The sequence below is a fragment of the Monodon monoceros genome, unplaced genomic scaffold (assembly GCF_005190385.1).
Source record: "Monodon monoceros isolate NGI ecotype Baffin Bay Population unplaced genomic scaffold, NGI_Narwhal_1 Super_Scaffold_6, whole genome shotgun sequence".
Lineage (NCBI taxonomy): Eukaryota > Metazoa > Chordata > Mammalia > Artiodactyla > Monodontidae > Monodon > Monodon monoceros.
The window spans coordinates 39,592,881-39,620,165 of NW_021703783.1; the positions used below are offsets into that span (position 1 = coordinate 39,592,881).

General features: G+C 43.0%; 1 protein-coding gene across 1 annotated transcript in view; it reads left to right on the top strand.

The window, feature by feature from the left end:
- SCN8A (sodium voltage-gated channel alpha subunit 8) overlaps window positions 1–27,285 on the top strand; it is a 171,902-nt gene that overhangs the window by 89,388 nt on the left and 55,229 nt on the right. Inside the window, exons 7-12 of the mRNA XM_029204589.1 lie at window positions 9,737–9,958; window positions 10,912–10,975; window positions 12,728–12,869; window positions 14,775–14,981; window positions 15,841–16,134; window positions 24,162–24,557. Coding sequence (XP_029060422.1) covers window positions 9,737–9,958; window positions 10,912–10,975; window positions 12,728–12,869; window positions 14,775–14,981; window positions 15,841–16,134; window positions 24,162–24,557 — 1,325 coding nt within the window. The remainder of the gene's footprint in view (window positions 1–9,736; window positions 9,959–10,911; window positions 10,976–12,727; window positions 12,870–14,774; window positions 14,982–15,840; window positions 16,135–24,161; window positions 24,558–27,285) is intronic.

The window sequence follows — 27,285 nt, forward strand, 5'->3', positions numbered from 1 at the left end:
AGAATCAGATGAAAGGTCACAGGCACCACCACCCCCACACCAAAGCCCACCTGTGGCCCCCAGGTTGAGATCCACTAATTTAATTCAAATCCTTTCTACCAGGTAATAACTATTTTTCTAAAGACCAGTCTTGAAATCTGGAAGGAAAGATATTTTAGTTAGTCTGCTAGCTAAGATATTGTTGGCAGAAATGTGGCAGAAGCCAAGACTACGTTGTTGCTGGTTCGACTCTGCTTATGCTCAGGAGTTTTCAGGGAAGACTCCCGAGAGGCCAGGCTTTCCACTGCAGTTTTGTAGAAACAGGGACATGAAGAACAGAGGCATCCTATTCCTGGCATCACGTGGCTCTTCTCCTTGTGGCTGAACCAAAAATAATTCCTCTTTTCCCCTTTTCAACACGTTATCTAGGTATCTGATGCAGAGAGAGGGAAGCACAGAGGTAGAATCCCAGAGAGGGAAGACTTAGAATGTAGCTTACTGAGAACCTCAGGAAGGTAAACCTCAAGTTTCTCCATTTACAGATTTGGGCTATGAAGCGGGCCAGTAAATTATGGCCCTATTAAAAATGAATTCCAGGGCTTCCCTGGTGGCGCAGTGGTTGAGAGTATGCCTGCCGATGCTGGGGACACGGGTTCGTGCCCCGGTCCGGAAGGATCCCACATGCCACAGAGCGGCTAGGCCTGTGAGCCATGGCCGCTGAGCCTGCACGTCCGGAGCTTGTGCTCCGCAACGGGAGAGGCCACAACAGTGAGAGGCCCGCGTACCACAAAAAATAATATAAAATAAAAAAAATTCCGGGCTTCCCTGGTGGCGCAGTGGTTGAGAGTCCGCCTGCCGATGCAGGGGACGTGGGTGCGAGCCCCGGTCCGGGAAGATCCCACATGCCGCGGAGCGGCTAGGCCCGTGAGCCACAAGTACTGAGCCTGCGCTCTAGACCCCGCAAGCCACAACTACTGAGCCCATGTGCCACGACTACTGAAGCCTGCACGCCTAGAGCCCGTGCTCCGCAATAAGAGAAGCCTCCGCAATGAGAAGCCCGTGCACCGCAACAAAGAGGAGCCCCAGCTCGCCGCAACTAGAGAAAGCCCGCGTGCAGCAACAAAGACCCAATGCAGCCAAAAATAAATAAATTTATTAAAAGAAAAAGAAAAAGAATTCCTTGGGACTTCCCTGGTGGTCCAGTGGCTAAGACTCGGTGCTCCCAGTGCAGGGGGCCTGGGTTTGATCCCTGGTCAGGGAACTAGATCCCACATGCCACAACTAAGAATTTGCATGCCACAACTAAAAGATCTCATGTGCTGCAACTAAGACCCAGTGCAGCCAAATAAATAAATATTTTTAAAAAATGAATTCCTTTATTTTTAGCAATGGTAGCTTACTGCTTATCAGCCAGAGGCTGGGTGTCAGTTGGAGTATATTCTCCTTGGCAAAAAACTATAACCCTGACTTATCAAGGTTTATTTCCTAGCCATTTCAAATCCGTTTGACAGAAAATTCAGCTCATTCTCTAGGCAGCTTCATGAAGCTTGTTGATGGCAGCCTAACCCTTAGGCAGGCCTTGTCTTATTATTTTTTTTTAAGACATCTGTACCACCAAATCTTTACTTTCATTTTTCCTTTGGTCTCTTTCCTCCTCTGGCCTCTTTTAGATATGATCCCATGTTTTCTGCTCACTTCCCCCAGCGTACTCTGCAAGGCATCTGTCTCTTTATGTTCTTGTGATCTCAAAACTTCTCTTCCAGAATTAAATTGGAAAGCTGCGTTCTGCTCACTAACTAGGGCAGCAGGTGCTGTCTCTGCTCCAGCTCTTAGCCTCTGTCTCTGTCTCTGCTGTATGATTAACTTCTGACCACAGCATTTCTGCAAGATAACTCTTGACTGATGTCACATAATTTATCCTTATTACTTTAGTTTTATAGATATATATTCATGTCTAGTTTTATATTCTGTATTACAAATATATATTTATAAGCACAGTGCCTGGTCCATAGTAGTCCTCCATAAATGATTTTAGCAGTAGCAATTATAAAGAAGAAACCTAAACCCAAAGAAAGGGTTTGTATGAAGATTTAGACACCAGCTTCACAGTTTGAAATAGATTCCTGGATTCCTATTTCTAGAAGCACCCCGCAACTGAGATGGCTTTGGGAGGCTTTGGAAAATAACTTTAAGGGGTAATAAAGCCAATAATAGATCACTATCATTGAATGGTATAATTGATACTTGAATTAAAGTGTGACTTTTAATCCCAAGTCCTTTTGCTCCCCATTCTACGTGTAGAGGGCTATTGCCTTGTTCCTACCTGCCTGTTACCCAGGTCTCCTTCCCAGGTGGTAACACCAGTGTATGAGGCAGTAGACCTGGGCCTTCTCTTGACTGGAAATCTAAGTCATTTTGACTCCACAGTTACAGAGTTGGGCCATAGTTCCCTCTGAGTAAAAGCCATTGCTTTGGGTACCAAGTTTTCTCATAGACCACTTCAGTGGAATTGTTGCTTTCTTTTGCCTTTTCCTGCTCCCGGTTTGATGATCGGCTTTTTGTTTTTTTTTTAACATCTTTATTGGAGTATAATTGCTTTACAATGGTGTGTTAGTTTCTGCCTTATAACAAAGTGAATCAGTTATACATATACATATGTTCCCATATCTCTTCCCTCTTGCGTCTCCCTCCCTCCCACCCTCCCTATCCCACCCCTCTAGGTGGTCACAAAGCACCAAGCTGATCTCCCTGTGCTATGCGGCCGAAGCTGCCAAAAACAGGAGTGAGAGCAGCCACAGAACTGATGTGGGACCTGCAAGTTCTCACAGAGCTCTTTATGAGAGTTTTCCCTTTCCTAGAGCACTCACCCTGCTCACCTGGCTGATGCCGTGCTCCCTCTTAGCATCTTTGGTATCGATAGATACTCTGAATGTGTCAGGGCAGAGTCAGGACTCCTGAAGATTGGAGAGTACAGTGCACCAGTTAGCTCCAGCCTTTTATACAAGAGATACTTGGATTTAGAGCCTTCTTGTGGCTTAGAAAAGACTAAACTCACATCCTGACCCTTTTTATTGGCCAACTCAAGACCTGGATACCTATCATTCATGGTTTCCCTTCTGCTTCGGAGAACTCAACTTGAAGAACAGTGCCATGCAAACTGTGCTAAAAGGGTCAGTTATAGGAAAAGACCCTTTTAATATTTTCTTTGGTCTGGAACTTGCTGGATTCAACTTGACATTGAAGTATTCTGTGGAGAATGTCATATACCTTAAAACTTTGTTTTCACTTTGTGTTTATCTGGGTACAAAAATGAACTTCTAAGTGACTTTGTCAGAATTTTCATCTCCTGCGTGCTTTGGCCATGAGCCACGGGACTAACGTGCCCCCAAGATAGGGTGGACATCTCAAAGAAGGTGTCTCAGGGTTTTCTTAGAGTGTAGCACTTAATGGTGTAAATAAAACTGGTTGGGAGGGCCTCGCTGCCAGTCCCTTTTCATTTCCATCATCATTTAAATGGCTCCCCAAAGCACTACTTCTGTTGGTCATTTTGCTCTCTTTTGAGCTGTAATTTCTTGATTATTTTTCTCTTGGATTTGTTATTTCTCTTTCATTTCTGTTACCGTCTCTCTCTCTTTACCTGTGGTATCAGATAAGAAGCAGGGGAAATGAGAGGCCCTTCTCCGTCCCACCCCAATATTCACAAAGAAGGTGTTTTCTTTAAATGTGCCCATTATGAATGTGGCAATTTCTGTTGCACTGTGAAGGGGGATAGAAAGTGTTTTAAGACTCTATTCAGAGTCATTGTTTCTTTTAAAATATTCTAGTGATTAATCCAGTTGCTTTTGTGTGTCTCCTTTTTCCACACTGTTTCTCAGGAAAGACAGCTGAAGTTTACCACAGTGGTCCTGATTGGAGCAACACTGAGAAATCCCAGCGCCCCCTCCCAGCCCCACCTTTGAGAGCTCGTTTAGTTGTGGTCAGGCTTTGATACGAATCTAGTCTTGAGTAAATAAATCAAGGGCCCCCCAAATCTCTCCCACATTACTCTTTATCTGAAGAACCTGCAAGAACTGTCACTGTGAGGACTGAATCTGCAGCAGGGAAGGTGACCTGGCATGACTGTACCCCAGGACTTGTCTGGACCGAGCGACTGTGGGACCGGGGAGTTGTTCTTCCCCCTGTTGTGAGAGCTGCTTGTTACTGCTGTTGACGCCTGTTCTGATGTTCATTTTGTAGGAGGGGTAGCTCGTGTTGCTTCAAACCAGTTAGATTTCTCAACCTGAACCACGAACTAGGAAAGAGAAATTGACTTTATTTATAATCTGGTATCAACATGGTGGAAGATCTTGATCCCAGCATGCATGGCTGATTTCTCTGGATTTAGCACATAAGCAGGCTTTGTTCATTTGTTTAAGGGATTGCTGGGCCTTGGGAAAGGTGACAGGAGGTTCAGAGGCGCCTTTGGACATAGAGCGGAGTAAAATTCTGTGACAGCGGCTTCACCTGCTTCTCAAAATTTCTTAAGTGTCCGACTTCCTGTCTGGTAGCTGACCTTTCTGTACATTGGGTCCAGCTGTCTTTCCTTGTTCTGTAGTAAATCTATTAACTACTTCTGCTCAGACACGTCCCAGTGCTAGTGAACGTTCGCCTCTTCTTCTCGCTGTCCAATTTGCTGCCACGTGGCTTCTGTGTCACACTCTGTTGTGTAGGAGTCACATGAAGGAGCTTACTGCTCTGTTTCGGATTATTAGTTTTCTTGTGTATTCTGGTATGTGGTGTTATGAACCAGTCGAGGAAGTAAGACAGTTTATCCTCACAACCAGAACAGTGGCATTCTCCATTCTTGCACGCCTCGGGTCAGAAATTCTACCAGCAACTTCTTACTTTTTTTGTCCCGTGTTGCTTGTTGCTGGGGGAGCACTTTTGCTTGGCTGTGTTTACTAGTATGTGGCAGCCACTGCTGGCAAGACTATGAAGGTTGAGCTTAAGAAAAGCATTGATGGGACTTCCCTGGTGGCGCAGTGGTTGAGAGTCGGCCTGCCGATGCAGGGGACGTGGGTTCGTGCCCCGGTCCGGGAGGATCCCACATGCCGCGGGGCGGCTGGGCCCGTGAGCCATGGCCGCTGAGCCTGCGCGTCCAGAGCCTGTGCTCCGCGACGGGAGAGGCCACAACAGTGAGAGGCCTGCGTACCACAAAAAAAAAAAAAAAAAAAAGAAAAGCATTGATGGCGTCATTTCCATAAATTGGCATCAGCGTCTGCAGATATGGTCATTTGCAGTTATCAACACTAATGGAAGGAAGAAGAGTCTTGGCTGAGGCCTGTGTGTAATCCAGTAACCATTTACATTTAATATTGCTAAGTAATTGTGTGCCTAACTTCACTTACAGATATTAAGTTACATCACCTTTCTTCTTCCTGTGCCTTCCTCTAATTTTCTCCTAACAATCTGGATGAGAATCTTAGAGAGTAAACCTTTTGGTTGGCCATAGTGTTATTTAGTGATCATTTTTGCTTAATTAAGTTTTGTTCCTTTGAGACCCTGTGAAGTATAAGCGGCTGAATACCATTTCCAACTTAAGTCTCTATTTTAACCTTCTTGTAAGTTGAAAGAACTCCACAGAGGAGTTGATCTAAGCCTCAGACTTCAAAGGAAAACACTTGAAAATTGTTTTTAGCTTTCTGGACTCGTGTGTACAGATTTCTTCAGCAGTGGCATCTGGTTTATGGAGAAGAGATGTTGAACCAGCCGATTGTGAGTGTTCAGGTCAATCCCCAGAAAAGTGAGGAGTTCCATGTAGGGTTGGTGTATTGTTTGAGCATCTCTGGTTGCAAGTAAAAAGATACAGGAGTACTTCAAGGAAACTACGGGCTGGAATGCTTTGGGGCTTCTGGAAGCCAGTGAAAGCAGAATGCAGAGCCAGAAAGCCCCAGACACCAGGGAGTACCTTGTCTTCATCTTTCTCTTCTCCATGCTCCTATTTCCTTTTTCTGTCCCTTAGAATGCTGTCTTGACTTCACAGACATATCCTAATATAATGATAGAATATGGCTACCATTTAGCTTCCAGATTTATATATTATCATTCCCACCACATGAAAAGGCTACTGGACTGTCTCTTGTTCCATTCTATATTCCTGGAGGACAGGATCTAGATTTAGGTCAGGTGTGCATCCTGACATCTAACTACTAAGAGAAGGTCACTTCCTACAAACAAGGCTGCTGGGAGCCCACCCTTATGGAACAGAAGATAGTTTGAGCTCATAGCCTGGAATGTCCTGTTGTATGGGCTTGGAACTGTCCAAAGAGTTCCCAGCCCAGGAAAATCAGATTAGACTTATGCTAAAATTGTATGTTTTTAAAAATTAACTAATGTCACAAATACATTGGTTTGACTATTTTAAAGTTTTATCCTCTTGTTACTAATACAAATGACAGCTTACAGCTCATTTCTCAATTCATTAACATAGAAGTAGAAAGGGCCTTGAACTATCATCCAGTATTCAGACAGGTGATTGTCTGAACCCTTCAGGAGAGATGGCTATATAAGCTCTTCATAAAGAAGTCCAGGAAAATAAACTTTACAGCCATTCTTCAGTGACCTATTCAACTACTCTTTTTTTTTAAAATTTATTTTTTATTGACGTATAGTTGAATTACAATGTTGTGTTAATTACTGCTGTACAGAAAAGTGACTCAGTTATACATATACATACATTCTTTTTCATATTCTTTTCCATTATGGTTTATCAACTACTCTTTTTTTAAAAATCACTCTTTGACTTTGAAAGCAGAACTGTATAATTTTAGGAGCCTAGAATTGACTTATCGACCCAACACACACCTGCCTCAACCCAGCCAAATACAGTGAAGGACTTTTCTATTCCTTAGCAACTTATTGAAATGAGTTCCAGAACACTGGAGCAATTTTTAGTTCTTTATAGCTGCCTTTTATTCTGTACCACCAATACCTTCTTACCTAGCTGTGTGATTATGATACAATTTTCCAGGACTTTGGAATAAAAGATTGAAACTTCAGCTACTAAATCACGAACAAGTAAATATCTCTGCCCTATTTTTAAAGACTTTTAGAGGGACCTCCCTGGCGGTCCAGTGGTTAAGACTCTGCGCTTCCACTACAGGGGGCACGGGTTTGATCCCTGGTCGGGGAGCTAAGATCCCACGTGCCACAAGGCACGGTTAAAAAGATTTAAAAAAGAAAAAAAAACCAAAACACTTTTAGAGACGATTCTTCAGCTTCTCCTCCACTGCCCACTGCCGGCGCTCCTGTGTTTATCCATGTTCTGTGTATGAGAAAATGAGACCGGGAGGTGACCTTAAGTTTGTTCTGAAACACAGTAGGTCATAAATAGTGGCTGAGCCAGGATCAGAATTCCTGCTTTCTGATTCCTGCCTTGTGCTCTTTCTGAACAGCCCTGTGAGGAGACAAGGAATCAGGCCAGAAATGCCTTATCCCTGGAGCCCAGGCAAGCTCTTCCTAATCCCTTTGGTGGCCACAGTGTCCAGGGAAGGCCCGCTCTGTGAGCAAACATAAGCCTTTGCACACTGCCACGTCTCTACAGTCTAACTCTTGGCTCTTTTTTCTTTAATTTCCCTTACATCCCTTTCAGGATATCTGTATGAAAGAAAGCTTCTTACTCATTTACTCTTTCAGTAAAGAACTTAAAAACATATTAAGTGTCTGCTTTGTGCCAGGGGTTGTGCTAGGCACAGCATCCATTACCACCATTGGACTCAACTTTGAAAATTCTAGGTAGTCACTTGCAAAATACAGCAAAAGAAGAGTCACGTCCACACCACCCATTAGATCACCATCGTACGAGGTTAGCCATGCAGTGTCATTATCCCATTATCCTGTCTCTTTGAGGAGGGCAACATATGTATAACAGTGATAGCTAACAGGTGGTAACTACCAGGCACTGTACTTGGTATTTAACATTCATTATCTTATTTAAACCTCACAACAACCCAGCGAGGTTGATATTTTAAATACCTTTTACAAATGAGTAAACTAAGGTTCAGACAAAAATGGTTAACATTTGATTCATTTATTGTGTGCCAGGTGCTGTGTTAAGTGTTTGTATGAATCATGCTTAATCCTCGCAGCAGCCCTATGGTATGCTACTATAATCATCCCCATTTTAAAGATGAAAACACTGAGATCCAAGGAGGTTAGGTTTATTGCTCAGGCCACGTAAGTAAGTTGTATAACTTGATTAAGATTAGTAATTATCTACCCAGACTCAGGATTAGAATTGGGATTAGGGTTAGGATCAGAGCCAGGGTTAGGATTTCTGTAGAATTTCAGTGTGATAGTCTTGTCTTCAGAAGTAGATTAGGGGGCTTCCCTGGTGGCGCAGTGGTTGGGAGTCCGCCTGCCGATGCAGGGGACGCGGGTTCGCGCCCCGGTGCAGGAAGATCCCACATGCCGCGGAGCGGCTGGGCCCGTGAGCCATGGCCGCGGAGCCTGCGCGTCCGGAGCCTGTGCTCCGCAACCAGAGAGGCCACAGCAGTGAGAGGCCCGCGTACCGCAAAAACAAAACAAAACAAAAGAAGTACATTAGGGATAAGATCCCTCTTGAGGCCTGTGTGTCAAGGCTCTGTGTCTGCCTGCTGTCCGTCCTGGTGTTTTGGCACCCCGGGAGTGCTCAGTGCTTTCCTGGCCATGTCTTATGGTTTATGGTTAGCTGATGTGTGAGCATATGTCCAGGAGAACCACATGTAGACTCAGTCTTGATCCAAACATCACGAGCCCACAACCATACTTTCCTTTGCCTCCTATCACTGATCTCTCCCTGTGCAGTTAAGAAATCTGCCTGCAGATTCAAATTTGAACCAGTGGCTTGCATTTAAACCGCCAATTCAAGTGGGTTATATGTTATTTTAAACTTTTTCAAGTTTTTAATCTAGGACAGAAAAAAGATATAGTATATGTGATGCAGAGAAGGTATATTTTTTAGTGGAAATAGAAACCACAAATACTAGATTGATACTGATTAACCTTTTCAATACATTGGCATTTCCAGAGCTCTTGGGAAAATATTATTGTACCTTCTCACCTATTATTGGCTTTTAAACTTACCTGTAGTTCTCTTTCCAAACTGGAAGCCTCCTCAATTCCTGATTTTCTATTTGTTTATTCAGCTAATATTTACTGAGTACCTTGTGGGCTAAGCCATGCAGATACACCTGTGAACAAGGCAGACATAATTAACTATAACCATGATAAATACTACAGAGGAAGTAAAAGGTGCTATTAAAATAGTAATAGTAGGGGAGGGAGAAGAGTCATAAAGTCAGGGAAGGCTTTCTGGGGGAATTGCTCTTTAAGCCAGAGTGGAGGATGAATAGGAAACAGGCAGGAGGGACAAGAGAAGGGAAGGAAGCATTCCAGGCAGAGGGAACAGCATGTGTGGCAACACTGAGGCAAGTAAGACCTTGACTCATCTGAGTCGCTGAGAAGCAGTCAGAGACAGGGAAGTGCTTCCAGGAAGAAAAGAGCCACATGCTGGAGAAGGGACTTTCTTTTTCAAAAAATATTGACTTAAAAATTGATGCCCCTGGAAGAACTGATAATACCGCCGCCCCACTGTTATTCCCATGGTGTAAATGGTGAAGTGGCCGTGCATCATGGGCGGTCCTGTGGGGCAGACTAAGAGCCGTGGCGGAGCGGGGAGGCTGGGGGAGGTGGGGAGGGCTGTGGGATGACTCTGACTCTGGGGGTTCTCTCCCCTCAGGCCTGAAGACCATCGTGGGCGCCCTGATTCAGTCCGTGAAGAAGCTGTCGGATGTGATGATCCTGACAGTGTTCTGCCTGAGTGTCTTTGCCTTGATCGGACTGCAGCTCTTCATGGGAAACCTGCGAAACAAGTGTGTGGTGTGGCCCATAAACTTCAACGAGAGCTATCTTGAAAATGGCACCAAGGGCTTTGACTGGGAAGAGTACATCAACAATAAAAGTAGGTGGCCCCATCTCTGCAAGTGGGGAAGAAAAAGTCTTCCAGAAAGGAAGGCCAGGACTGCTGGAAGGAGCCTTGTGAACTTACTCCCTTCCCTTGAGGTCGGATTATGTTCAGAAGCGCTCAGATATCAGCCCCCTCTCCCTCTCTCTCTTTTCTCTCCCTTTAAAAGCAAAAATGAAACTTTAGATCTTTTTCACATGTACCCCTAAACTTTTGCTTTGAAAATCAGGCTTAGAACCTTGATAAAAATCCTCTTTTCCCTGAGATATGTAAACATTTAGTTTATAGAGTATATACCTAGTAAGGTTTCTGAATGCTACTTAGACCTTAGGAATCAATCTGGTCTTAGGGAGTCAAGTAATCTCTAAGTAATCATTTGATCCTATTACAGTTAAGGAGTTTTAACAAGTTCATTTCAGGAACCAAGGCGCTTGGGTCTTGCCCTTAGAATATTTGGTATAGTAGTACTTCTGTAAAACAATGGGGGAAAGTTAGCAGTCTCACTGTTAGTCACTCCTGAGGAATAAAGGCCGTTAGTATCTACAAGAAAGTGTTGCAAAGGGGATTTCAGGGACGCGAAAGGCAAACGTGCCTTCTGATTTAAAGTGGGGCATGGTAACTAGCAATCAGTTTATCTTTGGTAGAGAGAAGTTATAAGGATAGAAGAGTAGAGTGGTGTAAAAACCCTTTGATTCAAGTGCTAGAACGTGGCATACAGATCTGAAGTACGAGTAGAAGTCAGGTGTCTGTGAAAAGAACATTGCACTAAAGGCTACACAGCAGCACTTTTCATTGTTAAATATATATAGGAAAATAGTTAATGGGAGAGAATTCTTATCAGGTTTCACTGCTGTCAGAAAAGATTTATATGAGCTAAAATCAATAACTGTTTATTCTCTCATTCACTGAAATCTGCCTTATTCATTTCCTGCCTCTTCAAACTTTTCTAGCAAATTTTTACACAGTTCCTGGCATGCTGGAACCTTTGCTCTGTGGGAACAGTTCTGATGCTGGGTAAGTAGCTCACCTAATTTTATTCTCCTCCCTTAAAATAATTTGTCAGACAAAAATGGACAATATGTTCTCTTTCTTTGTGCTCAGATCCTTAGTGGGCCCGACGTATTGGGTGACTCAGATTTTCTTTCTGTCTTATATTTGTCCGTCCAAAGTTGACATTTCACTAGTAGGTGAAGGTGTCCATAGTCTCAAGCCAAAATTAAAGATGTAAAAGGCTAAAGACCGAATCTATAACATCAGATATCTTGCCTGTCTCTTGAAGACTCTCCTCATTCTATCCTAACGCAATTAATAAAATATCGAATAAGGACACCGTCTTCATGATAGGTTAGCACCCAAGGTTGACCCAGAATATGCCGGGCCAGACAACGTGGGGGAGGGGAAAGAGTTGCAATGTAATATCTTTTCCCCTTTTTATACTGTGGCAAAATACACGTAACATAAAATTTGGTCTCTTAACCATTTCTACATGTACAGTTCAGTGGTATTAAGTATGCTGATGTTGTTATGCGACCATCACCACCATGCATCTCCAGAACTCTTCATCTTCCTACACTGAAACTCTGTACCCAATAACTCCCCATTCTCCCCTCCACTCAGCCCCTGGTGACCACCATTCTACTTTCTGTCTCTATGATTTTGACCAGTGTAAGTACCTTACTTAAGTAGAATCATACAGTAATTGTCTTTCTGCAACTGGCTTATTTCACTTAGCATAATGTCCTCAGGGTTCATCATGTTATAGTATATATATGTCAGAATTTCCTTCCTTTTTAAGGCTGAATAATATTCCATTGTATGTATATATCACATTTTGTTTATCCATTCATCTGTCAGTAGACACTTGGGTTGTTTCCACATTTTAGCTCTTGTGAATAATGCTGCTATGAACGTGAGTGTACAGCAACAAAGTTTAGTCCTGATTCTGCTACTTCTAGACTTTTGGCAAGCCATTTAACTTACGTGAGCCTCAGTTTCTTCATCTAAAAACGGATTTAATCATGTTCTCACTTTCTCAAAGGGTTATGTAAGGATCCAATTACATAACATATGTGAAAGTGCTTTGTAAACAGAGGGCTATATAAATGTAGAGTGTAGTGTCATTATTTAGAGTATATTGGTAAATACAGGAGTTGGTGTTTTAAGATGACATGACGACTAGAAGTTCATTTAATTTCTGTATTGAAGTAGATACTAGAAATTACACTGAAATAAATATCAGGCGAGTCTTAAAGCAGAACTGTTATAATCAAGGTCACTGAAATCCCCAGTATGACATGGATGTCACAGTGGGTGTGAAGAGAATCGAAATGATTAAGAGGAACTTCTAGCCATTTGTCATTTCGGATAGCAGCTAAGTTAAATTGGGTTGAATTGCACATTGATATAAATCTAGGACAGTGATTCTCAAATTTTGGCATGCATAAGAATCATCTGACACGCCCCTTAAAAATACAGATTCCTGGATCCCATATCCAGAGCTTTTATTCCTAGGTCTTGGGTAGGTCATAGGAATCAACATTTTTCAGGTGATTCTGATCCTTGACTGTCCCCATGACATCATTTTTTGAAAAATTGACCTTGCTACTTTGTTTCTTTCCTCTTTTTCTTTTTTTTAATTCCTGTTTGTTGGCCTGTAATAAATAACCATCTATATATTTATTATCTCCAAGGTCATAGAGATGCCTTACAGCTGATGACTGGGTAGGATTACACTGAAAAGCCGTTTGTTTCCCTTTCTTTCCTCAGGCAATGCCCAGAGGGATACCAGTGTATGAAAGCAGGAAGGAACCCCAACTATGGTTACACAAGCTTTGACACTTTTAGCTGGGCCTTCTTGGCATTGTTTCGCCTTATGACCCAGGACTACTGGGAGAACTTGTATCAATTAGTAAGTAATACCTCTTTTTCAAGTGCTACCTCTTTTTCTTTGGTGATAGAATTTGCATGAGGATATGTGGGGTTGGGGACATTCTGTGTGAGAGACCTTTGGTGAAGACGTTATATAGGATCTTAGGATGGTATTTCTCAGAGTCAGCTGGTTTACAAAAGTAAGTGAATTCTCCCAGCTCTTGGCCCGGTCCTTTAATGCTCATCTTGTGTAGCTGTAGAGGTTCACAGACTTGAGAGCCTCTTGCCTGGCCGGGGAATCTGCATTGCCTACCTACTTCCTATCATTTCACCAGACCATCTTCAGTATTTCTCCTTTTGGATTTTTGGGCTTAGGGCATCTTTTTAAGAAATATTAAACACATTGTACAAGGCACTATGCTAGACATTATAAAGATGAGATTTTTATCCACAGGGATCTTGGATAAGATCTTGTCCATGTTTTGAAATTTGTAACACATTTGTATTTGTTCAAGAATGTTGTGACAGATTTTTTTTTAAAGGTCACTACTATTCTGTTGGGCTGCTTTGGTGACTCTGGGCAAGTCGTTTAATTTTGCTGGTTGTGGTGGAGAAGTTAGTCTAGGTGACTGCTGAGGGTCTTCCAGTTTAGAGATTCTCTGATGATCCATTGTTTTCCATTTGACTCCAGCATTTGGTAATGCAAATTAGTTTGAGGATAAGAAATGTGTTCCCCTCAGGCATGAAGGAAGCTCTTTAAGGGAAGTTTCTTATTCGTATCTCCTAGAACTCTTCCTTTCTGTTGTACAACCTAGTATTCCCTCAGGATTGAATCTTTCCCATGAAATATTTGTGACTTATGCTAAGTTTCAATTTGTGGTTGAGAAGAACAAAAATGCAAACTAAGTAATAGTGGGTCCCGTGTACATAACCTAAAACACAATTGTTCTTTGATGTCTATGTGCTTGCTCAAGGAATACTCAGTATTCCTTGAGTATTGCCCAAGGAGTACTCTTGGGATCCTCCTTCCTGTTTTCTTTTCCTTCCACTATCCTTTATGTCATACCCCTCTTTAAAAATTCATCTTACGGGGCTTCCCTGGTGGCGCAGTGGTTGAGAGTCCGCCTGCCGATGCAGGGGACATGGGTTCGCGCTCTGGGCCGGGAAGATCCCACATGCCGTGGAGCGGCTGGGCCCGTGAGCCATGGCTGCTGAGCCTGCGTGTCCGGAGCTTGTGCTCCGCAACGGGAGAGGCCACAACAGTGAGAGGTCCGTGTACCACGCACACACACAAAAAACTCATCCTATTGCAACAGGCTAAGGAAGGATGTCCCTCAAGATAGGGACTTCCTATGACTTGGACCTGATCCCAGAGATGGAATTTGTCTGTTAATGCTCTTTGAGGACCAGTAGATAAATGAGCTGAGGTCTTGTATTCATTTCTTCAGACTTGTTTTAGAACGAGCTGACAAAGTCAAATGTAATTCTTAGCCCAGAGCGATTTTTCCTTTAAAAAAAAAATTAAGCATTTTTCTACAAAAGGAGTATATTAAGAGTATTTGGAAGTGGAAGAGGACTTTTTTGTCATAATGAATGGGACATACTACCAACATTTACTGTGAGTTGAGGGTAGGGGAGGCCATTTGGCCGTTGGGGATGCTAAGTGTTCTGCAGCGTGAAGAAGCACCACACAGTGAAGTACTGTCCTGTTCAAAATGCAGTAGTGGGGGCTTCCCTGGTGGCGCAGTGGTTGAGAGTCCGCCTGCCGATGCAGGGGACACAGGTTCGTGCCCCGGTCCGGGAAGATCCCACATGCTGCAAAAAAAAAAAGTGTAAAAATGCAGTAGTGCCCCTGCAGAGGAACACCAGCCCATGAGTTGTTTTCAGCCTGATTCGTTTGATGCAAGCGACTCAGAAAGTGTTCTTTGTCTCTTTGTCTTTACAGACCTTAAGAGCAGCTGGGAAAACGTACATGATCTTCTTCGTCTTGGTCATCTTTGTGGGTTCTTTCTATCTGGTGAACTTGATCTTGGCTGTGGTGGCCATGGCTTACGAAGAACAGAATCAGGCAACGCTGGAGGAAGCAGAGCAGAAAGAGGCTGAATTCAAAGCAATGTTGGAGCAACTTAAGAAGCAACAGGAAGAGGCACAGGTTGGTGACCAATTCTTTGCTATGGTCCTTCCTGCCAGATCACGGTGACTAAGGCCCCACCTGACTGCCATTCCAATTAATCTTTTTAGGCATCAGTCCCTGTCAAATAGAAGTCACTGATCTGATTAAAATAACCCAAGTAACAACTGCAGATGGTCAGTCCAATTATCCCATTTGTCTTAATGGCCAAATTATTTGTGAATATGATCTTTTGTTGAATTTCTCAACTGTTCGGTGTACAACTGCTGTGCTGGCTGGGGAGAAAAGAAAGTGGCCAGAGCAGTCTATATAATGCTTCATATAAGCATAGCCTTCTTGTTGAGAAAAACATTAGGGTCTCCTTCAGAGATTCTCTGTGGCCATAGCAAGTCTTGAAAAGAAGATACAGGTAAAATATGAAAGTAAAATTTGAAAACCAAACTTGTGATTCCATCAACACCCTAACACTTTACTTTTTCATCTTTATCCAAATATACATGTATTTTTACATTGTTGGGCCCATAATGTATAGTATAGTTTCTTAGCATTGATTTTCAGAGTTGTCCAGAAAAAGGATCATTTGGTACGAAGGTGGCAGCCACGTTCTTGTCTGAGTTACTCAAGAGAATAAACCCCAGAGTTCTCACCATGCCGTTCTGCTCTGATTATGCAAGGCCGTGTGCCACGATACAAATTCAGCTAGGAAAAAGGGATACCAGGCCCCAGCCACAGTCTCCTCTGACGGGCTGGTTTTCCTTCCTCCTTTTTTCCCTTTTTCTCCTATCTGTGGGAAAGGAAGTGATCTGTACTAATTGCTTGGCTTTGGGTGGCTCCAGTTCATTGCTTCTGATCTGCCCTGTTGCTGTGGCTCCTTTCGTAGGCGGCGGCGATGGCCACTTCAGCAGGAACTGTCTCAGAAGATGCCATAGAGGAAGAAGGTGAAGAAGGGGCAGGCTCTCCCCGAAGCTCATCTGAAATCTCTAAGCTCAGTTCCAAGAGTGCCAAAGAGAGACGTAACAGGAGAAAGAAGAGGAAACAAAAGGAGCTCTCTGAAGGAGAAGAGAAAGGGGATCCCGAGAAGGTGTTCAAGTCAGAGTCAGAAGATGGTATGAGGAGGAAGGGCTTTCGGCTACCAGACAACAGAATTGGGAGGAAATTTTCCATCATGAATCAGGTAAACTCTTTGCGCTGGGTCAAATAAGCCGAAGAAATTTTGGTTTTCCTAATCTCACTTGATTCTCATGTTCCCCTTTGGTTTACGTTTTCCACACCCATCCCTGCATTCTCAGGCCTTTTTCTCCATACCTACACGCTGTTCTCCTTTAGGAGGAAGTGTTACTCGCATATTAGGGCTGCCCTGTGCTCTAATCCTGCCCTCCCTTCTCTGCTCTAAAGCTAGCCCTAGGACAACCTGGTCACCTTTGGCAAACTTACCATAGCAGTAAAGTCTGTGTCACAACCAGCAAGCCTTATGTTCTAAAACGTCATGAAGAACTTTTCTCCTCTTAGCATCTGAACTTCAGAATTTAGATCAAATACCTCTTTTTAAGAGTTTCATGTAATTTTAGGTTAAAAAAAAAAAGTCATGGAACTCTTTAGGTCACCTTATTTGAGTGTAACAAGTTCTAGTAATTAATTATTCTAGCTATATAGTGTCATGCTGATAAATTAGCCTATGATATATTAAAAGCCTCCAGTTTTACCCAACTTTGATAAATTGGGAAACTAAACGAGAAGGGAGAGGACTTACGGATTATTACTGAGCATTGTATGACTATAAATTTCATCACATAATAGGTATTTTTGGATTCCAGAGAACACCACCAAAATCCAATTCTTAAGCCATTTAATTCCCCAATTTTTTTTTTTAATTTGTTTTTGGCTGCATTGGGTCTTCGTCGTTGCATGCAGGTTTTCTCTCGTTTCGGTGAGGGGGGGGTTACTCTTTGTTGTGGTTCACGGGCTTCTCATTGCGGTGGCTTCTTTTGTTGCGGAGCACAGGCTCTAGGCACGCGGGCTTCAGGAGTTTTGGCACACGGGCTCTAGAGCGCAGGTTCAGTAGTTGTGGTGCACGGGCTTAGTTGCTCTGCGGCATGTGTGGTCTTCCGAGACCAGGGCTTGAACCCGTGTCCCCTGCGTTGGCAGGCTAATTCTTAACCACTGCGCCACCAGGGAAACCCTAATTCCCCCTTTCAAAGAAAGTTTTGTAAGGTATAGAATAGATTACAGTTCCTGGTTATGGCAGTGTATTCAGTGTCTTTTCTTGTTTCCCAGAGATGATTGATTGTGCCTCTCCCTTACATCTCTCACCTCCCAGTTCAGTCTTTTGCTAGTCCAGTTCATTTTATCACAGCAGAATCTCTCATGTCCATCCCCTTCTTTTTATTCGTATTAATCCTGTTTTAGTTCAGACTTTGTGTTACTTTGTTCTACTGCAGTTATCCATTGCAGCTTCATTCACTCTTGTCTGTCTCTCTCTCCTTTATGTTTTATATATTGTCAGCAGATCACTTCCTAAAACATATCTCTCATTATTTGTCACCAAGCATTTATGGAGTGCCTACTGTATGTCAAGGATTGTGCTAGGGGGCTTCTCTGGTGGCGCAGTGGTTGAGAGTCCGCCTGCCGATGCAGGGGACACGGGTTCGTGCCCCGGTCCGGGAAGATCCCACATGCCGCGGAGTGGCTGCGCCCGTGAGCCATGGCCGCTGAGCCTGCGCGTCCGGAGCCTGTGCTCCGCAACGGGAGAGGCCACAACAGTGAGAGGCCCGCATAACGCAAAAAAAAAAAAAAAAGAAAAGAAAGGATTGTGCTAGGTCCTAGAGATTAAAAGGTGGTTAGAACACCATCCCTGCCCTAGGGAGCTTACAGTGTAATGGGGCAACCAGATACATTAAAAAAATTATTTGTGTAATAACATTGATGATATTATTCCATAATTGAGATACACTGGGGTGTTTTGGAGGGCACCGATCTATCCCAACCTGGAGGTTCAGCAAAGATTTTCTGGGGAAGATCAATGAAGGATAAACAGGAGTTAGTCAAGTAATGTACATGTGTGTTGGTGAGGGAGCAGTAAGACGGAAGAAAGGACATTCCAGGTTTGGAAGAAAAGTGTGTTCCAGTTTAGACATCCCAAGTTTGAATTGTTTGTTGGGAAACCAAGTAGACACATGGATAGTCAAATGATAGCTCAGGGAAGAGGTCCTGAGCTGACAGGTGGGGATTAAAACCATGAGACTGGATGAGATGACTTGGAGAGGTGTGTCAGGTGGAAGAACAGTGGGCCACTGATGTTCACGGCCATCAGAGATGGAGCTCATGGAGGAAGACAAGTGAACGGTCGTTAGAGGTGCTAAGAGAACCGACAGTGCAGTGAGGGCTGGAGAGCACAAGGGTGGGAGAAGGCAGTAGAGTGATCAATGGATTGAAACTTAACAGAGATGCTTGATGAGATTAGAACTGGAAATGTCTGTTGGATTCGGCAGTAGAAGTCATTGAGAACTTGAAAGTTACATTTCAGTCCAGGGTAAGGGTGGATGCCATGTTGAGTGGGAAGTAAAGACTTCTCATTCAAACTTCTTTAAAGAATGTGGGTGGGGGCTTCCCTGGTGGTGCAGTGGTTGAGAATCTGCCTGCCAATGCAGGGGACACGGGTTCGAGCCCTGGTCTGGGAGGATCCCACATGCCGCGGAGCAACTAGGACCGTGAGCCACAACTACTGAGCCTACGCGTCTGGAGCCTGTGCTCCACAACAAGAGAGGCCGCAATAGTGAAAGGCCCTCGCACCGCGATGAAGAGTGGCCCCCGCTTGCCACAACTAGAGAAAGCCCTCGCACAGAAACGAAGACCAAACACAGCAAAAATAAATTAATTAATTAATAAACAACTCCTACCCCCAACATCTTAAAAGAAAAAAAAAGAATGTGGGTGAAAATAAGCTTTTTTTTTTTTTTTTTTTGGGTACGCGGGCCCCTCGCTGTTGTGGCCTCTCCAGTTGCGGAGCACAGGCTCCGGACGCGCAGGCTCAGCGGCCATGGCTCACGGGCGCAGCCGCTCCGCGGCATGTGCGATCTTCCCGGACCGAGGCACGAACCCGTGTCCCCTGCATCGGCAGGCGGACTGTCAACCACTGCGCCACCAGGGAAGCCCAAAAATAAGCAATTTTATAATCTGTTGGAGAGGAAACCCAGAAGAAGGAGGGTTGGAAGTAAAAATGGAGTAGAACAGAAAAGAAAGTAGAACACAGTCTTGGGAGATGTGAAAATAGGTGTAGCCTCTAACAGGAAAGGGGGTACCTTGTCCCCCCAAAGACACCAGCACAAGAGAGGTGGGTGTATGTGGATAAGTTTGTAGATGGGGAGTAGGAAGTAGAGAAAGATGGCACCTGTCAGTCTCTAGTTTTTAATAATGTAGGAAATTAAAAATCTTATCGAAGGGTTTGAGAGGTTGATTCGGGAGCTTGAAGACAATAGTGACAGTTTAGAGTAGTTACTAAGAAGAATGGGAGAGGGAACTCCCCTTTGGGGTGGAATTCATAGCACTCCCCCTCCCCGATGCAGACTCCCTCTTCAGTCTCCAGTCCCTGTGCCCCTTCAAGCACCCTATACTTACACCACAGTGAACTACTAGATGCTTCTCATACACGATGCTTCTTTTCTACCCTCTGTTTTGCTCCAGAAACAGCCTCTCTAAGATGCCCTGTTTTTTCCATTTCTGAATTGTCCACGTTGTATTTATTCTTCACATCCTTTTCTCAAGAAACCTTCCCTGACCCTCCTCCATCCCACCCCCAATTGGAAATTATCATTTCATCTTTCCATTATGTTTATACGTACCTCTTTGCATGTTGCTTTTTACTGTATGTGGTTTTATATTTACTAATGGTCATATCCTCTCCCCTCTCAGATAAAATCCTAAAGTCAAGGTCTGCTTCTGTGCCCATTCAGGTATTTGTTGGAAAAATGAATGAAGAACTTTTATAAGTCTGATTTAACCCCTTCTGGGACTCCTTTATGGCCTGGAACCATCTCTGTCTCACCTTCATCTCACCTTTCTCCTAGTTCAGTCTCTTTTGGGGGAAAACTGTGATTGTAGCTTTGTTGTAATCCAGCCCTTGTCTTGAGAGCCATCCTGAGCTAGGTAATGAATACCTTAGTACCATTAACACTTTGCTATTGAATGGGCTCTGATTAATCCATAGGCTTCAGCACAGAGTTGCACTGATTGCTCCCTAGCTCAGAAATAAAGCTGGGCTTCTGAGATGTCCTGCTTTGCATGAAAATGTTCACTTCCTCTAATTTCCCCATTTGAAAAGAACTGTGGATTCCTAGAGTCCGTGGCTGACTGCCAAGACTTGCTTAGAAGCCCCACACGGTAGTAATACTCTGCCTCACCCATCCCTTCCACAGCAAAGGCTCTGGGCCAGGCTTTTCCCCTCGCTCCTCCTGCCTCCTGACTGACCCTCGTACCCACCCCCACCCCCCGTGAGGCCCTGTGTGGCCTGGCATGACATGGTGCAGCATGCCATGCCCCCTTATTTTGGGAACTGTAAGTAATAAACTCTTCTTTCAAAGGCAGTTATCTCTGTGTCTGTCACCTTACCATACCTGATTAAAACAAAATCATAGGTGGGACTTCCCTGGTGGTCCAGTGGGTGAGACTCCATGCTCCCAAGGCAGGGGCCCTGCGTTCGATCCCTGATCAGGGAACCAGATCCCGCATGCTGCAACTAAGACCCGGCACAGCCTAAATAAATAAATATTTAAAAAAAAAAGAAAGAAAGGAACCAAAACTCATAGGTACGTTCTAACACTTAACAAATCTTCTGGCCAGCCACATTGTTTAGAGAAGTGTTTCTCAAACTATCTGTAGCGAAGGACCAGTTTTTGTCTTTCCCATTTCTTCATGAACGATACTCTTGTAAAATATAATTGCAATAAACTTCTAGAAAAATTATCACATTCTTGGATGTTGTAAAAATGCCTACTTGCTATTAAAATTTCTAAATGCTTCTCTCAGGTTTTTACTGTCTCATTGCAAACCAATAGCAGATTACATACTAGAATTGATCTGTGAATGGTTCAGGGGAATGAATCAGTGAGGGTGCCCAAACATATATGTGAAATGAGGAATAGCAAACAATAAGCTGGAGGAGGCGCTGACCCCTCTATCAGCTCAACAGCATGGAGAAGGAACATGGCCATGTATGTGCCCTTTTAATACACAGTGACACCCTCCACTCATAAATGAGACCCAGTGAACATTCTAGAATCTAACCCATGCAGCTCCTCCTTTCTGGTGCAGGAATGAGGCAGAAGAGCAGAACAAGTCAGAGTGATCAGGAAAGGGGTCAGAGATGCTGCATACCTGAATCCTATTTTTTAGAGGCCTACATACGGCATATAGTATGTATTTAACAGTAACATTTGTGTAAAATGATCTGTGATAAGTGGTTTTCTTGATGCAAGTTTCCAGTAATCAAATTCATTTATTATCTCAGAGATTTGTGAGTTGCTTCAAACCAAGGCAAGAAGAGACTACATAACAAGGGAAATACAGGTTAGAGAGTGAAGTATGATAAAACTAGAAATATCCAAAAAAAATGTACCCACCTGGGCATGGGGGCTTTGTACATTACAGGAAGAGAATGGAACTGGGATCATTTTGAGTCTAGAACTAGAAGTGGAGTTCTAGGTAAAAAAAAGATACGGGCAGAAATATTAAAGAGGAGCCCTACAGCCATTCCAGGGTTATCATCAAAAGTATTATTTTAAAATGTTTATTTAGCACTTTTAATATGTATACTATATTGGCAGAGTCCTAGCCCACAAAGAACTTTCACAGTGGAATCATTTTACCAGAAGGGTAAGGCCTAAACTCTAAGGCAAAAATCTTATATAGCTAAAAGTTACTTTGAAATTCCTTCCAAGCCATGATTGGGCAAACTGAGTATCTCAGGGTAGCAAGGAGGATTGTCTGAGGTCAGTTGTCTGTCAGGTTTTGTTCTCTTAGAGCAGAGGTCCTCAAACTGGGATTGCATCCCCTCAGGGTACTTGAAGACTTTCTAAGCACGGTTTTAAGGAACCTGATTTCCAGATCTTTAAGTTACATTTTCCTATGCCTAGGGTGAGGCCTGTTGTCCAAAGTCACACCAGTTCTTTTCCACTTTTCTTTTCACAGTCAGCCTTCTCCCACTTTACAAAAGGAAGGCATACCTCTCTCTCATCCCAAATCCTAAGTGGTGTATTGCCCTAAGATATAAAAATCTTTGGAGGTGCGAAACAAAGGGACAGTTGAAAATATTAGGGTCTAAAAAGTTTTCTTTAATCTAGGAAACAAACCCATTGTAAGGCTTTCTGAATTTACCTATCTCTTATATACTTCTAATAAGAGTGAAATATAGAGTTATAATCAGGGGCAATGGGATGTTTTAAGTTCAGGAGCAAGATGGATGTCACTGGGATACATATTAATACATTTATTAAAAATTAAAAATGAAGTCATACTTTTTCCAATGAAAATAAGTCTGATTTGGCCAATTGCTTTGACATTGGGGACTGGCTTTGCTAATTAGATCATATGGTGGGCATTTTTGTAAATTAAATGAGCTAAGCCTGTGGCTTTAAGGTTTTGATGAAAATATCTTTAAAGCATGTGATAACGTCATTTTATTAAAAAATTAATGTTGGCAGTGATGTATAGAAATTGACAATATTTTGGTTATTCCAACCTTTTCTGTTGGGTTAAATATGGTTCCTTTAAAGTAAAAGAATAACCCCCTGTAAGAGGTACCGATATAATTATTAGTTAATAATAAATAAGGCCTTTTTGATATCCTCAGGAATCAGGAAATGGAATACTTCTATCAACTGGGTACAAGTCCTTTGGCAAGTTGGGTGGTTTTCAGTTCTTTGCTTTCAACACAATTGAAAGAGGACTTGATTTAATTGTCAGCTGATAGATCATTAAGATAAATTTTGCTGACAGCTTTCTATACAATTTTGGTATATGACTTAGAAGGAGTTCAAAGAATTGAGTGACATTACTGTTTATAACAATATTCTTCTGTTCCAAGGTACCATTTACATGAATAAGGTCTCTCAGCACTTAAAATCTAAATAATATTAGAAGGGAGAGAGGGGTTGCTGTTGAGCCATGTTTGATTCTAATAATAAATAATACTATCTACAAATATTTAAACACCAAAACACCAATTGGAAAAAAAAATTCATCTCATTGAGATATATTTTAATAAAATTTTCTTTTTAAGCTTAGTAATTTCTTATAAAATGTAGAATATATTTCTGATCAATTGTATTAATGAGAATTGTAATAAAAACACAATCCAGGAGAATTTTTTAAATTTCTTGGAGACTCATGGTCACAGGAAAATTTTTTTTTAATTTTAAGTACAGTTTATAATTTTTTGTTGCAGAAAAGTATTGAAAGGTGATCAGTAAAATGCATTAAAGCATAAAGATATACATTAGCATAAAATTCTCTAGGGCAGGTGGAATGGAAGTATGAGCTGAAGGAGAAAAAGATGAAAAATTTCTAAGTGATAAATACAAGTTTGACTTTAAAATGTCAATGCTGGGAATTATATAATTTACAAATACTTAAACTTCTCATGAAAGAAACGTTGACTTTAAAGTGGAGGAGGAGGGGACATACCATTTTCAACTGAACTAAAAAACTATTGGCATAGTTCTTAGCCTCTAGGGCATGTGGTACCCATTGAGAGAGTGGCAAGTGACTGGGCACTTTTAAATTCTCTCCTTTTGCCAAGTGTGGCATAGAATCTAACTTGGTAGATTAAAGGCACACTCCAGGTGAGCTCATAGTAATGAGAAATAGACACTGAATGTATTTCCTGGTGGATTCGATACACAGAGCATGAGATAAAAGCATCCTTTCAATACATGGGTGAACAGTGAATAGAACTTGTTAATAGTTAACAGGTCAAAGACAGGTGTATTGCAAGGTTATGGGGCAAGGAGAAGTGAGCAATGATGGGTGTTGAAAAGCAGTAGAAATTCAACGTCCAGAAGTGCTTTCTGGAAACACCTGTGTTCTGATGAACAGGAATGCAAGGATGGGGCCAGGCTGGGGAAGCTGACAGCCTCTGTTCAGCCTCTACGGGGTCCCCTTCCTGTCTCATGCCTCCCTCTCTGTCTCTCTCTCTTCCTGCCCCTACAGTCACTGCTCAGCATTCCGGGCTCCCCATTCCTGTCCCGCCACAACAGCAAAAGCAGCATCTTCAGCTTCAGGGGGCCCGGGCGGTTCCGGGACCCGGGCTCCGAGAACGAGTTTGCGGACGACGAGCACAGCACGGTGGAGGAGAGCGAGGGCCGCCGGGACTCGCTCTTCATCCCCATCCGAGCCCGCGAGCGCCGCAGCAGCTACAGCGGCTACAGCGGCTACAGCCAGGGCAGCCGCTCCTCGCGCATATTCCCCAGCCTGCGGCGCAGCGTCAAGCGCAACAGCACGGTGGACTGCAACGGTGTGGTGTCCCTCATCGGCGGCCCCGGCTCCCACATCAGCGGGCGTCTCCTGCCAGAGGTGACAATAGATAAGGCAGCCACTGATGACAGTGTAAGGAAGTAAAAAAGTGGACCGAGGCTAGGCATGGCCTGCTCTCCCACTCCCTTCCTCTCTCCTCTCCCTGCTCTGTCCATTCCACCCGGCCTCTCTTCCACGCTCCATCCCAACTCGTGTCTCGGCCCCCCACCACTTCTGTTTTCTCCCTCCTGGTTTGTTCTTATTTCTCTCTTCAGCCCTCCTCTTTTACTCGCCCTGTTTTCCCTTTTTATTTATTCCTTGCTCCATTTTCCCCCATCTTCCTTTCTTGTTTCTGACTCTGGCCCTTTCCCCATCAACTCTTTCCTTTATTTTATCCCTTTTTCTCTCTCTCCATCTCTGCACGTCTCTGCCTGCTTATCTCTTTTCCTCCCCACACCTGCTTTGACTGAATGCCTCTGGCCAGAGGATCCTGCCCGGATGGAATGAGAAGGGCCTCTGCCGTCACCAATGACCAAGTCTGAGCGGGTTTGGAACTATCATTGCTTCTCTCCCCCTACGTCCTCCCTCCTCTTAGGGAAACAACTTGGAATTTAAAGCTCTTGTCTTCCTATTTAAAAAAAAAAAAAGTAACATAGCTTTGAATAATTTTCTTAGTCTCCTCTACAAGAGTGAGATGTGATTTTTCCTCTTTTTCCAAAGAGGAATGTGCATGGGTGAGGCTGAGGGTAGGAAGTAGGCACTGGGAGAGCCAGGCAAGGAGAGGTTAAGGAAACCAGTGGGGAACTGGACCTAGACATTTGAAAGGGATTGAGATGTAAATAAATCGAAGGAGGGGAAGGTAGGTGGTCAGGGCAAGAACACATGGTATATGGGGGAGGAAGGAAAAGGGAAGTGAAAGATGAATTTTAAATGTAATCAAATGTCAAGCTCTGGAGGAGCTGTGTATCATAGCTTCACAAAATCGCTTGTCTAGGGGCTAGGATAATGGCTCGCCTCTTTGGGAAAAGCCATCCCTTAACATTTCTTTAGATTCTAAGCTGTGTATACCTTTTTTTCTAGTTTTAAATTCTTATAACCTTAGTGATCCTAATCCTTTCTACCTCTAGTTCCTTAACTTTCCTCAGTCCCTCCTTAGCCGGTCTCAGCTTCTTGAGATAGCATGTCAGTCTGTTTTGTTGCAACACTTCAGTTTCCTCTAACACAGCATGAAGATAGCCAGCCCTTTAATTAGCATGATGCATGTGTGGAGGAAATTTGGACAATCAAGGATGGACTTATTCAGAATGATCTGTTTTTAGCACTTTAGGACAGTTGTTGACTGTCCTAAATTCAGAAGACAGGATATTTGATGTTGTCCTTTCTCTTCCTGACTTTTTATTTAAAAGCAAAATGTTTTCCCCCTTATGTTTGTGTAGCTCTTTACAAGGTACACATTACTTTTGCATGCTTTATTTGTTTCGAATTAAAATTCCATAAGGCTGACAAAATGGAGCTGATTATTCCTGTTTTTGAGGTGGGGAAACAGGCTCAGTGAGTTTGTACTCCTTGGGGTTACACAGCTCATCATTGACAGACCTTTCAGAAACCTCAGTCTCCTCTTTCTCAGTTAATTTTCATGTCTTCTCCGCCTAGTCACGTGGCCATTGCTCTTCTGGAGAACTGTTTGTTTCGGATCAAGCGTAATAGGAACAATAATGACAACAAACGGTGGCTCCAAAGCCCCCCTCCAAGCTAGGTAGTTGGCCAGAATAACTGTTATGAATGACTGTCTTTACTTGAAATATAAATTTTTGATCTTCACTGGTTCTATGTCTAGATGTAAATTTTTTGGCTCCGTAATTAGATAATTATGTTCTCTAATAAAACAAGAGATGATATCAATGGAGAATGAGGGGTGGATCAGCATGGACAGTACAGTGGGGATAATTCAGATTTTGAAAACGAAAGTAAATTTTGATATCCTAGCAGTTTTAAAAAATATTTAAGCGAAGTAATATATCTTGCTTTTTCTTTGAAGAGAAGGTATTAGAAAAGGTATCCAGGAAGAAGGAGCTTGAACTTCAGCTTAAAGGCAGCTGAGCGGGTTTGCGGGTTTTGTTTTTGTTTTTTTAGCAGCTTCTGTTATATTGTGTGGGAGATAAATTTGAGAGGCAGTTGAGCAGATGGCTGTGGAATGTAAGGCTGTCTGCGCTGCCTTACGTTGTGGCTGACAGAACGCTGCCTCTGGGGTTTTGGGGGTCCTGCACACTCAACACCCTGTAAGCACTTAGGAGATGCTTTGCAGTAGCCCCAAGTGATGATGGTGACCGACCTGAGGATTCCCAAGGCCAGGAGGTCAGATCCCAAAGTGGCAGGAAGATGAGGTAGGTAGGACTGTATCATTCCCAAGGGCTTCATAACGAGGAAAAATTATTTTGTTAGAAGCCATAAAGAAGCACCTCCTAGCTGTTAATGGTATGGGGAAATATCTAAGTTACATTAATAGGCCAAAAAGACAAAACAAAACAATAACAGAATGCATATAGTTTGTGTGGTATGATATCATCTATATAAAGACAAACTGCATATAGAAAAAAGATGACTGACTAAAAGTTAACAGTAGCTGCCTTTGGAAGGGGAAATTATTAGTGACTTTTTTTCCCTTCCTTAACACTTTTCTGTTCTTTCTAGTTTTCTACAATGGGCCTAATACTTATAGCTGCCATAGACTGAGTTCTGATGACACTATGCTAAGCACTTTATATGTATGATCTCATTTAATTCTTATAACTTCCCCATTCAGTAGGTGGTTTTATCCAAT